We start from the raw sequence: 17,581 nt of genomic DNA on the forward strand, positions 1-17,581 counted from the left end.
CATGGCTGAGTAGGAACTTGAATCCAAATCACCATGGTCCTAGTTGTTTTGGAGTGTAGAGAAGTTACACTCAGTATTTGGTTAAAGCTGGCTGAACCCAGTCCTGAAGTTTTGTAAATAATAGTTTCTTGGGACAGGAGGTTGGTAACTATTGTGAATTTGCAGCAGGGAGAGAAATTTAACCCTTTCTGCTTTTTCTGCACTTGCTCCTCAGAAACTGCTATTTTGCATTAGGAGGAAGTTTTTCATAGGAATGCCAAAGAGCACGATTTGCAGAAATGATTTTAGTTAGGACCGTGGCAGGGGAGGAAAATGTTAATTTCCTTCTTCCCCACTTGCTGGGAGCAGCGGCGTAGCGTGAGTTGTCAGCACCCGGGGCAACGCAAGTAATTTGCGCCCCCTAACCCGGGGCAAGGCACGTAATTTGCGCCCCCCCAACCCCTAACCTGCGAGTTGCCGCTGGCGCTGCTGCCCAAACGACGCCGCTTGCCCGGAGGAGGAGGGGGGCAGAGAGGCGAGGAAAATGCAACGGCCCAGCAGCTGCAGCAGCAGCAGCGGAGGCGGGGCTGTGAGGAGGGGCTGCCTGGCGCGTCCTCCGCGGCGAGCGCTGAGAGCCGCTGCCTGCCGGGCGCCTTCAGCCGGGCGCCGCGAGACATGCGGCTCTGCTACAGCCTGTGCCTGAGGCTCTTCGGCGACTCCGGAGGCAGCGAGCGCGCCCCCTCCAGATGTTGCGCCCGGTGCGGCCTGCCCCCCTTGCACCCCCCACGCTACGCCACTGGCTGGGAGTCCAATTTTCATTTTTTTTAAAATAAAAAACCCCGTCCATTATTTAAAACAGAAAGATCAATTTCATATTTTATCTCATTTGGCCCTCTGAGTTGAACCATTGCAAACTCAAAGCTGAACTATTAAAAATACATAGTAATTAATTAATCAGGCTTCTTGGGAACTATAGCTTCACATAAATTTTGAGCTCGTACACATGTGCCCTAGACAGACCTTCAGCATTTTCTACATTAGTTGCTTGTTCTGTGTCACCTTTGAGCTTGTGTAACATTCTGAGTTCTTATCTTTGTTAAATGACCCTTTCCCTAGTTTAGAATTGATCATTTTACTTGTGAGTCAGCCTATGCTTTGTCAAATGGCTCTTTGTATTAGCTATTCCCTTGTTCTAATTGAGGATGGTGGCTGGGAGCCAAAGAAGTGTGCAACTCCTTCTGTGTTCTCAAAGAAGACTCTGCATTAGGGTTTTCCAAACTGCTGCCTAGAAGGACTATGGCGCAAAGCTTAAAAATCTTTTTAAAACACATCCTATTTCCTTTCAGCTTTGCCATTTACTCTTACACTTTCTGTATTTAGTGTGAAACTATAAATATGACCACCTCAATATTTTGAAAGAACTACCAGAATTTGCTCTTGGAGTTTGATTTTACTGTCTCTCACTGCGATAGCTATTGGAACATGGAGCTCTCTAGACCCCTTATCCAGAGTTGTGCATTTTCTAGAAAGGATTGAAATTTTGTTATTTGGCTTTTCAAATGCATTCTGGAATAAGAGGTGAAGACACACACACTTAACTATCCCAATTCTTCCCTGCTCCCTCTTTGCAAACTGTAAATTTTGTCAAGTAATGCTGTATTGCTATGAGAAAATTGATTTGAGGTCTCTTTAAATATGTGCGGATAAACCTTAATCTTCTCAGCCTAATCAGGGGATGTGTGGAGCAAATGAAAAATGACTTGGCAGATTGATCTTGCATAGTGCTGAGTTCACCTGCCTGGCTGTTTGCAACCTTGGTGAAGGTTGCAAGCAATCGTGATGGATAGAAGTGTTGTGTGTGTGTGTGTGTGTGTGTGTGTGAGAGAGAGAGAGAGAGAGAGAGCGAGAGAGCGTGCGAGCGTGCACAGCATGAATTGCTACCCTCCAATGGGTAGCAGGATATTTAAAAAGGAGTAGCAGACAATTGTGTACCTTTGATTTCTTATGCATGGTATGCATGCAAAATGCAACTTTAAAAATGCTGTCTCAGGAATAGTCTTCAAAATGTGCAGTTTGCATTCTTATTATTTATTAGATTGCTTTTTAAGGCCAATTTGCTTCTCAAAGTCGTTTACAAACATGTGCAAATACAAACCCATAAAATCTAACAGCAAAACCAGCTAAAACAATTGAAACAACAAATTCCAACAAGTTAGCATACCAACGAAATAACCCATTTAGCTTAGAATAATGGCATCTGATAGCTTAGATTAGCCCCCAAAGGGCACTATGAAAAAAAAAAGGGGTCTGTAAGGCCTTGAGCAGGAGAACTTCCTCCCCCAACCCCAAAAGGCTAGGTGGATTTATAACAGGCGTGGTGGAAACACAAGTTGGTGGCCAAGTGCGTATCACATTCCCTGCTAACATAGCCTTCTGTGTTTCCAGACTGGTTGAGTTCGGAGAGCTCCAATTTCTGCAGAGGATGTTGCTTAGCTAGCCACCCACTCAGTGATTAAATACTGGTCTTCAGTGATGTTTTTGCACACTTGGACAGAATGATACTCTGAAACCTGAGTGCTTTGTGATGCATGTTGCAATGCTACAGAGAATCAGCTGTCTATATGTGTGTGCATATATGACTAAATTGAAAATGACAGTGTGAAATGAACGGGAATCTGGGATCTCTTTCTAAATTCAGTGCTTGCATACTAGGGATTCTTAGAGTTTGAAGTAGGTATCTCTAAGCAGGGCCTAAATACCGTATTTTTCTCTCTATAAGACGCACCAGACCACAAGATGCACCTAGTTTTTGGAGGAGGAAAACAAGAAAAAAAATATTCTGAATCTCAGAAGCCAGAACAGCAAGAGGAATCGCTGTGCAGTGAAAGCAGCAATCCCTCTTGCTGTTCTGGCTTCTGGGATAGCTGCGCAGCCTGCATTTGCTCCATAAGACGCACACACATTTCCCCTTACTTTTTAGGAGGGAAAAAGTGAGTCGTATAGAGCAAAAAATATGGTAGTTGATATGTGGGTTGTGTCTTGAGCTCTGTCATGCCAACAAACAAGGAGGTAGCCACATCTTCTGTATTTGTTATCAGTGTTGGGTGAATGAGGAGGTTCTTTATATACTGATTCCCCACTTTCCCCTCCAGGAATGCTACACACACACACACACACACACACGGATAGTTTCTAAACAGCAGGAATACTAATGCACCCTAAGGAGAATGGCTGCACTTAGATGATACTCTGAAGCCTGAGCCATAGTGCGGAGGACTGACAATGACTCCCCCCTTCCTCTGCATGTAATTGGAAGAGATTAGAAACTTCTATGTTTGATTAACAGGAAGCCATAGTTTGTTGGTTACAAACTATAGTTTCCTCTGCAAACCAGGAAGCTTTGATGGATCAGTTGAACGTATCCATGTAGCTTTAAATGACTACTAGTCATAATGGCTATAAACTACCTCCAGGATCACAAGCAGCCTGCCTCTGAATAGCTAGTTGCTGTAGAGCAGCAAGAGAGGACTGTTGTCAGTATGTCCTGCTTATCGGCCTTCCACAGGCATCTGGTTGGCAAGCTGTTGGAAACAGAATACCAGACTAGAGGGACCTTGTGTGTGATCTTGCCGGATTCTTCAAACTTTCTTCTCTCCATAGGTCGGTTCCAAATATTATGTGTCATATATTATGTGTCACTGGATAAGTGTCATTGGGTTTGCCACTTGATAAGTAGCCATTGCTCATACCAGTTCCCTCATAAGTGGAACTTCATGATTTCATGCATGAGCTGCATCAGCTGGTAACATTTTTAGGTGGTCATGTAAAATATTTTACATGCACATCTGAAACAGCCCTAAGTGTGATTTGTGGCAGCTGAAGCTATCTACATACATTACTGTTTGTGTCCTTTGCTTCTCCCCCCTTTAGTCACTCAAGCTGAACAGCCTTGGGTTAGTTGTGTGGGCAACTCCACTTTCAGCGACCCACTTGAATCAAGAGTGTTAAAAGGGAAGGGCTGATAAATAAAGTGTCTTGATTAAGATTTACTCCGCCTGGAATGGTGGGTGAACTTGATTGTTAAAAAGGACTCTTGGTACTAAGAGAGGCCTGGCTGGTTGCCATGGTTATTCCAAGCCTTCCTGGTGGCAGAATGATAACAACAGGACTCTCTCCCAAGCTAGTTCCAGTTCTGGCTGAAACTCTTAATATTTTTTTTAAAAATCTGAAGATAACATTTATGCCTCCAGCATATGAATTTTCCTCTTTCACAAAATAGGTTATTTGTGAGAGGAGATTAACTGAAGTTTCTCTTGGGGGACCTGCACAGTGGTTTATATTGTCTGTTCAGCAGATTTTTCAGTACCACTCTTCTTCAGCCAAGGGCTGGACAAATAAGTTTTGCATGAGAAATATAGTCTGTGAGTCATCCGAACCCCCTTCAATTTATATGTTGCATTTCCAAAGAGTTGGTAAACTGGTCTGCAGTGCAAAGTTAAGTAAATGAAGTGCAACTCTATAGTTTTGTATTTAGTACCACTTTATTAGCTGAATTTTTCTAACTATTAAACATTGGCTTTGTGATGCAGGAGAGAAAACCAGAGAAAAGCAACTGATGTTAGGAAGCTGCCTTATATCAAGACTGACCACTGGTCTATCTTGTCCATAGGGTGGCCATTTATGCATCACCAAAAAAGGAGGGTGCTTGTTTGCATATAATTTGCATATGCTTATATGCAAATTTAGAAAACGTTCCTATAATTGATATAGAAATGCAATACATTTCATCATAATGAGAGGGACTGATCTGTGTAACAGCTCAGCTTGCTGTTCAGTGCTTTTGAGGGGCAAAGGCAAGGTTTCTGCTGTCCAAGGTCCAATCTCCCTTCTAATGGTTTATTTTCCTTTAAAGCCCTTAAAACTGGAGGACTATTCACAATAAAGTAAGACATGCAGTCACTCTATTCATCCAGTACTGTCTTCTGCAATGGGCAGTGGCCATCCAAATTCTCCAAGCAGAGGGATTTTTCCTGAAGTGTTTCCTGAGATCTTTAAAAGCGGCATTCCCAGTGTTTGAACCTGCCCCCTGTTCTCTGCCACTCAGTAAAGCTGAAACAGCGACCCCTCTCCTCTCGAATTGTCTTTTATTGGTTGCAAATGTTCAAATTTTGTGACTTCAATACCCTTCTCTGTTCTCTTTTTCTGTGCATGTGCAGGTCCTTCAGAAACTTGGCAAAGCTGATGAAACAAAAGACGAGCAATTTGAACAATGTGTACATAACTTCAACAAGCAACTGGTAAGCAACTTTAAATATACGAACAGTCAGTCTTGACCATTCCTTAACCTTTGATGAGTGTATCCTTGAAAGGGTTTCACATACTATGCGCAGACTCATAGTTGGAACTGAGGCTGGGTGAGAATGATACCAGTAGGAGGAAGACATATTAACATAACTTCAAATTTCACCATATTCTTACATTATACTTTTAAGCCAGTACTACTAATCTTTTTAATGAAATGGGACCGAATCTTACAGCCTTCATATTTAACCATGAAGGGAAATATGTGGAATTTCATCCAGGCTGGCAAAGGAGAGATGGTGTGATCTGTTTCTCCTTCACCAACTAACTTGGCTTCCGTGCTAACAATTGGTGGAAGAAAGGGGCCTTCCTCCATGAACAGCATGGAAATGCAACAGACTGGCTATTGGCCAAGATGCAACAGACTCTTCTGTCCCTCCTTCACCATGAAGCTGTTAGCAATCTCCTTCAGTGGGGTTGCACAAGCACTTCTGAGCTGGCTTTGCACAATGGCAGAGAGCACAAATAGCAAAGAAACAACAGTAAACAGATCCTTGTGGCTTTGTCTGAGGTGGTTTGGCCACTGTGAGGAAAAAGCTGCTGTACTAGATGGACCTTTGGTCAAATCCATTGGGATTTTTTTTTTTTTTTGTTATGTGTGTGCAGCATGCAAATGTAAAAATGCCCTGAACATGATTTTAAAAACCCCAAAGCTAAAGCTAAAACCAGCCTCTTTCAGAACCTATAAGTTCATGTAGAAAGGCAGCTTGGAAATTTTGAGCGAAACAATTTGTGTGTGTGTGCTGAGGAAGGCTTCAGCAACGGCCTCCCTTGACTCAAAATAGCAGCCTCCCAAGGCTATCCTGTATTGTCTAACTCATTGAGGATATGATATGATGATGATTTAAACGTTGGGGCATTATTCAGTGCATTTGCCTGGAATGTTTAATTTGCCTCACAATGTCCTGAAATGGCAGGCAACCGTGGGAGGGGGGTTGACCTTGTTGTTTGCAAGGCTTTTTCAAGTAGATGAAGACTTCAGTACTAAAGTGCCACATACTGTGTGAATATGCAGCTACTGTGGTTATTATAAACCTTATGAACAAATGTTGACAAAGCAGCAGGGACGTTGCAGTGTAGACAAGTAATGTGAATCTGGCAGGTGCCTGCTGTTATACATCCCAGACTTGTTTCATGCAGTACTTGCAATAGTATTTATTTAAAAAAAATCCTGCTTTTCAGTATTTAGGTCTCAAAACAGCATACAATGACAAAAATATACAAAATTTTAAAATCAACATTAAACCCCAAAAATGTAAATCCTCAGAAATTAAAAAAATCAGAAGTGTAAATGCATATAATCACAATCAAAAGGGGTGAGGGATTGTTGGCTTTGCAGGCAAGGGGTGGCATAACTGGACTCTTGAGCCCCACAGGGGTGCCACAGAAAGAATGAAGTTGGTCAAGGGAGCCACAGACCCAAAAAGATTGAAAACCTCTGGACTAAGTTATTCAGGGCTTTGTACACTAGTACTAGAATTTGGCTTGGTGGCAAATAGGAAGCCACTGCAGGTATTTTAACACACATATAGTATGTTGGCAGTAGCTTCTTCTCATCATCCGTCTAGCTGCAGCTTCCAGACTAGACCCAAGGGCCCACTTCCATAAAGAGCATGTTTTAGTAATTCAGTCTTGAGGGTAATAATTTTCATGAGCCCTATGGAGACCTTTTGGCAGGGCTGGTCAGATGGGAAGGAAGAATAGTATGTGAGTTGGGAAACCAATTCTGGGGAGGGGCCCAGCAGCTTGCCAGGAGGAAGTTCAGTGACAGTGGATGTCCTGAGTGCCAAGAGAAAGGTTTTTGAACCAGGCTGTGCTCCAATCTCTTGCTAGCAAAATGCTTCCCCCCTAGGTCAGACAGTGAACTCGCACTATTGACTTTGTCTTACAAGGATGTGATGCTGATTGTGGTGGCATGAGCAGACCCACAAGCATGCCTCCTTGCCCATTCTCACGGCTCAGGATGGGATTTCTGTGAACGATTGTCCCCACCCTCCTCTTCAGAAGGGTAGCTCAGGGGGCACGTCAAGTCTTGAGACAATGTCTTTGCTTACACCTAACCATGTATCCTAGAGCTTTGCAATAATCTGCTAAGTGTGTACCTTCCAACTTGATATATGTTTAGGTCATGTAGCAAATTCTGGAATAAAACATTTTGTAATGACCAAGCAGAGAGTCTGAGTATTACGTCCACAAGTGGGAGCCAGGACAGTCATGGAGGTGTTAGCTGGGAGAGGAACTGTATTTATTGCATGATGGGTAGGAAGATGCAAGAATTCTGAAACATGAGCACTTCCATTTTGATGTGCAGCAAATTAGTAAGAACACCACTAAATATATTGTTCTAAACTGATGGTGTGGACAAGGTTTTGAATGAATAGGGGAAAAAATGTCAGCTTCCCTCTGGTGCCAAATAGCAGCTTTTCTGTGATTATTTGTATGTTTTAAACATATTTTATGTATGTATATATAGTTTTAGTTCTGTTAGCGTTTGCTTGTTTTTTAATTATTATTTATGTTTTAGTGATTCTTGTTTTTATTTGTAAGCTGCATTGAGTACCATCAGGGAAAAAAAGCTGGGGTATAAAAAAACAAACAACCAAACAACATGGGCTTTTGTTGATGCTGGTACTGCCCTACATTCCCAACTGTGGTCAGACCACAAGTGGCTACCCAGTCCTTCTTCTCCTTCTCCCTCTCCTCTACATGTAGAAAGGGGCACAACTCCCACTCCACAAATGGATCTTTGTGGATAATCTTTTGCTTGATTGCCCAGGTCTCTGTATTTACTTCTGCTAGTATAAGTATAAAATAGCCCAGTATATGTTCATTGTTCATCAAGCCAGTTGCTTACATTTAGGCTGGTATAAGCAGCAGTCTATTTCCACAACCGTGGAATTATAGTTGGGGCAACTAGAGCACCAAAGAAAGCTGATCCAGTGCAGCTAAAGAGCCTTCTGTATTCAAGCTGGTATTCCAGGAAGGATGGAAATGGCTTCTGGGCATCCACTGCAAAATGGACCGATTGTTTGCTGTGTTCCTGTGAAGACAGGCAGCTGTCTTTGATTTGCCCTGGGCTGAGAGTCTCTTTTTGTTACAGTCCATGCAGGCACAAGGTCTGCTGCGAAAGTGGAAGAGATATAAACTTAGCTGTCTCTCTCATTGCACAGCGCTGTCATCTTTTTCTTTTTCCTGAATGGGGAGGGAAGGGGGGGGATCTTGTTCTAAATACCTTGTATGTCCATTCAGAGAACGACAAGCGTGCTTCCTTTTTACTCTGCGAATGGCACGAGATCTCCCTCCCTCTTTGCTTAGAGGCTGACTTTGCTACGTGACACACAAGCCGAACATGACTTGTTTTTTGGCAGCGGTGCTAACATTCCGGTGGTCTCAGGCCCCTCTGGAGTTTGACGAGCAGCACAACTGGGGATGGTCAGGAGGAGGAGGATTCTTCCTCCTAGGATGATCTGCATTCAGTTACTGTCCTTTGCGCTATTTCCATCAGAATAAGCTGCTGTACAAAATCCTGCAGATAGCTGCATGCTTCCTCTTGCCATTAGAACCCCCTGCCCCCAAAGCAAAAGGTGTATAAATACATTTTATTAAGACCCAGCTGAAATGTCACAGAGTAGTGAGCAAGCGTCTGAGCCTCCCAGAACTTGTCTTCAGATAAATTATTTTCAGTAAAATGGTAAAAATGGGGGCACGGGAGGAGAAAAGATGTTTCAGAGCAGGATTTTTAAAAAAGACCCACAGTCAGCAGTGTAAACAGAGTAGACAGAATATAGACTTCAGAAGACTACATCAAGACTAGGTGCAGAGAAGATTTTGGGTTGTGCCAAGGGCTACAGGGAAAAAGAATCAAGAACTGTTTTTCAGAAAACATAATAAAGGTAAAGGTAAAGGGACCCCTGACCATTAGGTCCAGTTGTGACCGACTCTGGGGTTGCAGCACTTATCTCGCTTTATTGGCTGAGGGAGCCGGCATACAGCTTCCGGGTCATGTGGCCAGCATGACTAAGCCGCTTCTGGTGAACCAGAGCAGCACATGGAAACACCGTTTACCTTCCCGTCAGAGTGGTACCTATTTATCTACTTGCACTTTGAGGTGCTTTTGAACCTCAGGTGGACAGGAGCAGGGACCGAGCAACGGGAGCTCACCCCGTCGCGGGGATTTGAACCACCAACCTTCTGATCAGCAAGTCCTAGGCTCTGTGGTTTAACCCACAGCGCCACCCGCGTCCCTTAGAAAACATAATAGCCAGTAGCTATTTGCATCTACCTGTTGCTCTTTTACAAAATTCTTGATTAATGTTCACCTCTTGTATCAGAATTGATGCAATGAAACATGAATAGTTAAGCCAAAAGAGCAGAAAACAAGCTGCTCCAAGTACAATATATTCCCAAACTGAAGTTGACAGTCCATGGGCAATATTGGCTTCTCCTTATGCATTGTGGGGCGATCTAGTTTTCTATGCAGCTGTGGCACTGACCCACTTGCAATTGCTTGCTCAGATGTGATTGGCTCTTGATAGCTTACATAGCATTATAGTGGCAAAACATATCTGCTGTGGCAGCCAATTAATACTGTTTGTGTACATGTCTAGAGTTCCTCACATCTATTAGGAACATAGATCGGTATTACTGGTTCACAGTGATATCCCTGTATTGAAGGGAGATGGGGACACTGCATCTTGAGGCTGAGAGAGTGGCTTATAAATTCATTGCTCAAAGGCAAGCTTTGAACCAAGGACCTTCTGCTTCACAGTTCATTTTATTCAGCTATGGCACCAAATTAGCTTTCAGTTCAAAGCTTGCCTTGGGCACAAACTTAGTAGTCACATGAAAGCTGCTACTACCTCAGTCCCATTAGCATTATGGTAAAAGCATATACCTTAAGGAAAGCTTGCTCTTCAGCCTCCCCAGATGTTGACCTACTGCATTCCTTCAGCTTTGAATCATAGAATCATAGAATCATAGAATCATAGAATCATAGAATCATAGAGTTGGAAGAAACCACAAGGGCCATCAAGTCCAACCCCCTGCCAAGCAGGAAACACCATCAGAGCACTCCTGACATATGGTTTCAAGCCTCTGCTTAAAGACCTCCAAAGAAGGAGACTCCACCACACTCCTTGGCAGCAAATTCCACTGTCGAACAGCTCTTACTGTCAGGAAGTTCTTCCTAATGTTTAGGTGGAATCTTATTTCTTGTAGTTTGGATCCATTGCTCCATGTCCGCTTCTCTGGAGCAGCAGAAAACAACCTTTCTCCCACCACTATGTGACATCCTTTTATATATTTGAACATGGCTATCATATCACCCCTTAACCTCCTCTTCTCCAGGCTAAACATGCCCAGCTCCCTTAGCCGGTTTCATTCTGGGATCCAAGAAAGCTATTTTAAGATATATTCAATGTAAGATACCAGCATCTGATATGAATGGAGCTGAAAGAGATGTAGATTGCCATAACTCAAGTGGTAGAGCATCTGCTTTGAATACAGAAGGTCCCAGGTTTAATCACCAGCATCTCCAGGCAGGGCTGGGAGATGAACCCTTGTCTGAATCTTTGAGAGCCACTTCCAGTCAGTGTAGACCAGGGTTTCCCAAACGTGGGTCTCCATCTGTTTCTGGACTACAGTCCCCATCATCCCTGGCTAGCAAGTTTGGGAAACCCTAGTGTAAACAATGCTGAGCTAGAGGGACCAATGGTCTGTCTTTGAATAAAGTACGGTATTTTTCGCTCTATAAGACGCACCAGACCGTAAGAAACACCTAGTTTTTGGAGGAGGAAAACAAGGGGAAAAATTCTGAATCCCAGAAGCGCAGCGAAAGCAGCGATCCCTTTTGCTGTTCTGGCTTCTGGGATAGCTGCGCAGCCTGCATTCGCTCCATAAGACGCACATACATTTCCCCTTACTTTTCAGGAGGGAAAAAGTGAGTCTTATAGAGCAAAAAATACGGTAGCTTCCTATGTAGCTCATAGGGTGGGTGGTGACCAGGGGCAATAATTTTCATCTGTGACACACTGATTGTAGAATTCCCTTCAACAAACTGGCTTGGTGTCTGCTTTGCTATCTCTTAGGGACCAGACTTGAAACTATTATCTTCTTCAGAAATACTGGTAGTTTTATTGCATAGCCTACTCTTTCCTTTCAAGAGAGCGTGTGTTTTGCATTTGTTAAGTTTGCATTGACTTTTTAAATTCTCACTGCAGACTTCTCGGGGGTGTATATTATTAAGAGTGGCACATAATGTTTATGTATTATAGTGCTTGCAAATGGATGCTTATCAAGAACTGATCCTGGTTTCGTGCATGGCAGCTGCTGACGTGACAAGCAGTTTTCTCATGCCTCTTTCTGTTACACCTGGAGCTGCCCGAAGGCTCTGCTTGTGCAGGGAGGCAGCCTTGATCTGCTGGCAGGGAACAGGTGGGCTGCATATGCAGACATTCCCTGCTTGTGGGAGTGGTTGGCAGGGAAAGCATCAATGCTAAAAATAATTCCCAGCATGTTCTTTTGACTTACAGAGAGAGTTGTGGTTGAGTTCAGAACACCAGTTAGGGTCTTCTGTGGGAGGGAGGAATGCTAGAAATGATGTTGGACATGGACTTGTTCTGTTGGTTAGAGAAGTGAGAATATGGTTACAGCCTACTTTGGTCAAAGCAATAGCTCATCTGCTCTCCATAGGTCAACCTTTCCCAACTTGGTATCTCCAGAGTTTTGGATGACAATTCCCATCTTTCCTAACCAGTGGCCATGCCGGATGGGGCTGATGTGAGCCATAGTCCAGAATGTTTGGAAGGTACCAGGTTGGGGAAGGCAGTTTCTTTCTCCACCCCCCCCTTCTAACTTTCTAATTTTGTGGTACTCATTTAGCCACAGAGACATTTGGGTGTGCAGGAATAATGAGCCTCTCTTGTGACTGAAGGGTGAAAAAGGGTTCCTTAAAGCAGCAAAGTTGCTAGCTGAAAATGTTCGTATCAACTGTCTAAATAGCAAATCTGTTCTCGGGAATCAACTGTGAGCTGCTGGGATTGATTAAACAACCTTATCCATCCTGCTCCTTTCCTTTTATTCTCCTTTCCATTATTCATTCCCTGTGAGGACTTTGAGGATGTGTTGGGATTTGCTATGAAATGACAGCTAGCAATCTGAACAGGTGAACGATGTAACTGTGCAAGAGACAGGCAGTTGTGCCATTAAATGGGGCAGGATATGGGGGCAGCCATCCAGGCAGGGCCCCATTCCACAGAATGAGCAGGAGGGACCCTCAGTACATGACTTTCTCACTTATTTCAAAATAAGTGAAATAACATACAATGCCATCCAAACAACCGGTAAGTCTGGAGTCTAAATTTAGTTTAAGATTACTTAACTGCAGTACTTGAAAGAGGAGAATAATAGTAGGAAACGCCTCCTCAAAGCTTAGTAGCACCTGAGGCAGATGTTCTGTGAGTTTGCTCTCTTTAAAGCCCCCTTTACTGAGATGAAAGAAAAATTGAAATGCAATATTATGTATGACTGTCAGACCATGGCACCCCCCACCCTTTCCCTGCATCCTCCTTTTGGAAGATCTTCAGCTGCTTTTGTGGTAGCAGAAAATCCTGCTCAACCATTTGTTAAATATAGCTGTGAAAGGGCAACCAGCACATGACTATCCTCTACCCTTTGTGTTCTTTGGAAATAAGTTGTGAAGACAGAACCATTGGGAGAGGAGAGGTTCTGCCATATCTGAAAGGTGTTGGAAATGCTGGTCAAGTCTGAGAATCAAAGCTGGAAAAGGATCCCTCGCAAGAAGGAGTTGCAATTCAGCATCAAACTGGGGGCCCTACTTTGGCTGCCAAGTACTTGGTGGTGCTTGTAGTTGATGAAATTAAGGTTGTCGTTCTTGTTTGCCTTTCTCTGAAGTAGACTGTTGAAATAAGGGAACACTCTCTGATTAATCAAATGACATCATAAAAAGGCCTTAACCTGGCACGTAAGTGAAGGCTTTGTTTGGGGATAGTGTTCCATAAATGGAGCACCGCCACTAAGAAGGCCCTCTCTCTGTTTGCCACTCCCATGGTGAAAGCATAGTGAAAGGTTGATCCTAGAGATTAGGCAGGTTCACAGGGGAGAAGGCTGTTCTTCTAAGCATCCTGATCTTTGCAGCAGGGTTGGTGAATCTGTGGGCCTTCACTTGTTGTACTACAAATCTCACAACCCCTGACCGTTGACCATGCTGCTTGGGGCTGATGGGAGTTGGAGTCCAATAACATCTGGAGGGCCACAGGTTCCCCACCCTTTCTTGAGAGCTTGAAAGATCAACACCAGCACTTTTGTGTGTTTTTTTTAAATGATATTTATTAAGGTTTCAAAGAAAAGAATTACATGAATTAAAAAAAGAAGAAAAAGAAAGACAAAAGAAAAAATAAAAGAAAAAATACAAATACAAAAAAAGATAAAAAACACTTTTAAAAAAATACATCAGTCTTTCCATACTTGACATTCATTTCCTTGTTTCCCTGACCTCCTCACGCCTCCCTTTTTTGTATTCCAATTCAGTTAGTTAATTTAGCAATTTCTTTCCCTCTTTGTTTTTATCTTAGTCCTTTAACATAATATATTATAACTTTGGATTCTCACCTGTTAACAATCCATTTTTACATACACCTTTATAACATTGCTGCTTAAACCACTTAACTTCATTCTGACATCATTCTAACATTCATTCAACACCAGCACTTTTGATTACTTGTGCCTGGAAACAAACTGTTGCCTTTTATTTTATTTTGCTGCTGTGTAGCCTACTTATTGATTCCATTTACTGTCTTTTCAGACAGAGGGAAGCAAGCTGCAGAAGGATCTCCGGACATACCTGGCTTCAGTAAAAGGTAACACCTGGAAAAATTGCTGTGATGTCATTCTCCCCACAGAAGACAATTCTAAAAATGCTCTCAGGGCTTGTGTGTGTCTTATTCTTGGTGTCAAGAGTGGCCAGCATGGTGGGGCGATGCTACAGAGCTGCCCTCTCACAACAGCGGAGTCACTGCTACTTACCTGGACAGTTCTGGGATGGGGGAAGGTGGAAGTGAAGTCAGGGCTGTATGGGTGCACCAGAGGGAGCACTGGATTAGGCTATGTCACTGTGCCACATAGTCCCAACCACACCGTGGCATTGACCCCTCCCTACCCTGCTCAGGTAAGCAGCAGTGCTCTGCCCCACCACACTGGCCACTCCAGTATACCAGCCAAGAGGCACTGTCTGCGTTAATTAGAGAAAACTACACATACAGAACTAAGCAGTTTCAGGAACTTTCAGTGGAGGACAGCAAATATCTGTCAGGGGCAGCTGCTACTTTGTTCTAATGTAGCATGGGAAGTTCTCATCCCCTGGGTGCATGCCACAAAAACACAATGTTCAGACAAGACTCCAGTGGTGTTTATAAATGCTGGGATCACTTGCTATCAAGGGATTTGCCCTCTGTGGCATTTCATGTGATCAGTAACCGGTAAGTGGCATCTTCTATAAGATGCACTTATTCCTTTGATGCAGGATGGAGTTTAGACAAACAATTGAAATGGGAAGCTTAACTTCTCAGTTGGTCCCTCTCTCCCCTTTCTCTTTCTAATATTTTTGTTTATATATAGGATCTCTCAATATGCTTTCTATGATTATAGAGAGGGGAGAAGGGAGAGAAAGAGAAATCCAGTCCATTGTAAAAATTGACCAAGTAAATACTTAAATGTAAATGCAAACCCTACCCCCCCTATCTATTTATGTTCAGATCTAAAAATTGGCCACTTCCAAAAGTATTGGTTTACACATTTTTTAAACAAAAATTTATACTTCTCTCTTGGATGCCTGCACTAGAGGAATATATGTTATATATATAATAGCTCTTGGTTTGTGTGTGTGTTGCCTCTGTGTTATATACGCCCTGCTTTGCTTGCCTTGGAAACAATTCTCTTAAAGAATTGCCATGGGTTTGGGATAAGGCCTTGGTCAATAAGGAAGATTCATTTCCCCTGTTCGCTTTTTGGGTTGGGTACTTGATGGGACGCTACTGTGTCATTCAAAATTTGGAGTCTCTTTTTTTTTTTCTATCTCCAAGCAATGCACGAAGCCTCCAAGAAACTGACAGAGTGTTTGCAAGAAGTGTATGAGCCAGATTGGCCGGGAAGAGATGATACTAACAAAATATCAGAGGTGAGGTTCTGTTCCATTAGCATCACTTATGTATTACGATCTGCATTCCCTCATTCATTCATAGGGACTATAGCTGTTGAACTGATTTTGGGGTTATAGCACAGTGACCTGGTTTGGACAACACCACTGCATCTATCAATGCATGTATCCCAGCCAATGCAGCAAATTGTGATACCTGTGGATAGCTCAGTCGGTAGACTAAGTGACAATCTCAGGGTTGTGGGTTTGAGCCCCACATTGGGCAAACTCTACAATTCTATGATTCTATGAATAAATCTGCTGAAGCCTCTGGCATGCACACTGCCCCTTACCCCTTCTCCAGTGTGGTCCCAAGGAACTAGTTGGAGGCATCCTGTGTACAGGAGCAGTCAGTGAGGAGGCACTCCTGCCATTGTGCCTACACAGTATCAACCTCTTCACCACATCTCCCTCCCGATAAGCAGCAGGAACTCTGCTGCTGGGAGGCTAGGTGTGCAGTAGCAGCCCTCGCCACTGACTGCTCCCGATCTTGTTTGTCCATGATTTATCATTAAGACTGAAGATGTTTTAGTAAACTACAGTGGAACCTTGGTTCTTGAATGTAATCTGTTCCGGGAGTCCGTTCGACTCCCAAAACCGTTCAAAAACCAAGGTGGGGCTTCTGATTGGCTGCAGGATCTTCCTGCACTCAAGCGGAAGCTGCATTGGACATTTGGCTTCTGAAAACCATTTGAAAACTGGAATACTTACTTCTGGGTTTTTGGCATCCAGGAGCCGATTTGTTTGCCAACTAAGCCAATTGAGAACCAAGGTTCCACTGTATAGTGAAATTGACCACAACTTTTCCCTTTCAGCTATAACCAAAAACTGTTGTTAGGTTTAAGTAGGAAGTGGGTGCTTCCTCCTTGTGGCCTCACCAGAGGAAGTAGGGGGAGAGTAGAGTGGGAGGAACACATGAGCCCATGGCTTAAGCAGGCTTGTTCATATAATGTCATGTCATTGGAACCAGGCCAATGTATTCTATGCCACACTACACCAGCCATGTGATCTTAAATATTCTGCATTGTAACAACAAAAGCATAATGTTTCACTTTAAGGTATAGTGATGCCACTGTTGGTGTGCATTGCCTCCCTTCTCCACTGACTGCTTCTAGCCCCCACCTGCAGCATGGCAGACAGAAATTCTGCAGACCCAGCTTTCCTTCGCTGCATGGGAGATGTAGTGACAATGAATTCTTTGCCTGTTGAATTTCAGGAGGTCTGTGTAGCATTTGAAGTTACAGGAGCTTTGTAAAAGCGAAGAAAAAGAAGAGGTTAGGCATAGTTTCCAGTGGGTTTTTTTTTAACATGCACATCTCTTTAGAAAGTAGATATCAACATAACAAACATATCTGAGACATGTATGAGACATGTATCTTACAGGTACTCCTATCAGTGTTTTGAGAAACAATGGCAGCTCGTTTCTAAGTCTGGGTTTGCCCTCCAGACAAATGTGTGAAATGATCCACAAAAAAGCATAGTGTTGCCATGTTTTGCACTGTTGCTGCTGATAGATCACATGTTTCCTTATATTCTTCTAGAACAGTGACCTGCTGTGGACAGACTTTCATCAGAAGCTGGTGGATCAGGCACTGCTAACTATGGACACCTACCTCGGCCAGTTCCCAGACATAAAAGTATGCAGTTTCCTTTACTTTCTGTTGTGTTCCTTTTTTAAAAAAATGGAGTTTGTGTGAATTATGCATTAAGGAAGAGTTTTGTAAGGAACTCTGTGGGATCTTATCTTGTCTACTTTGGGCAATGGTGGAAATAACGACTAGCAGATTTTATCTATTTTTTGAGTCGTTCAGAGTGATGCAGAGGTTTCACCCTCAAACCTTAGTGATAAAGTAGACCACTGCGCAAGACTTGAAGATGAATCTTTACTTGCCAGGATGGCAACAATTGAAATTGAGTTCAATACAATTTGTTTCTCTCCCTTGAGCCCTAGAGAGGACTTGGGCTTCTTGCTCTAAAAACATAGTCTTTCGTAGCAATGAATAAATCATTAGTTCAGAGCTTGCCTGTCTT

General features: G+C 43.2%; 1 protein-coding gene across 37 annotated transcripts in view; it reads left to right on the forward strand.

Annotated features, from left to right (window-relative positions):
• The window catches only part of BIN1 (bridging integrator 1), a 114,548-nt gene that overhangs the window by 40,709 nt on the left and 56,258 nt on the right, over positions 1-17,581 (forward strand). For all 37 annotated transcript variants that reach the window (XM_083489690.1, XM_083489702.1, XM_083489700.1 and 34 more), the window contains exons 2-5: positions 5,196-5,276; positions 14,162-14,216; positions 15,438-15,532; positions 17,092-17,187. In XM_083489690.1, the coding sequence (XP_083345816.1) occupies positions 5,196-5,276; positions 14,162-14,216; positions 15,438-15,532; positions 17,092-17,187 (327 nt within the window). The remainder of the gene's footprint in view (positions 1-5,195; positions 5,277-14,161; positions 14,217-15,437; positions 15,533-17,091; positions 17,188-17,581) is intronic.

Source organism: Podarcis liolepis, assembly GCF_965112155.1.
Source record: "Podarcis liolepis genome assembly, chromosome: 1".
Lineage (NCBI taxonomy): Eukaryota > Metazoa > Chordata > Lepidosauria > Squamata > Lacertidae > Podarcis > Podarcis liolepis.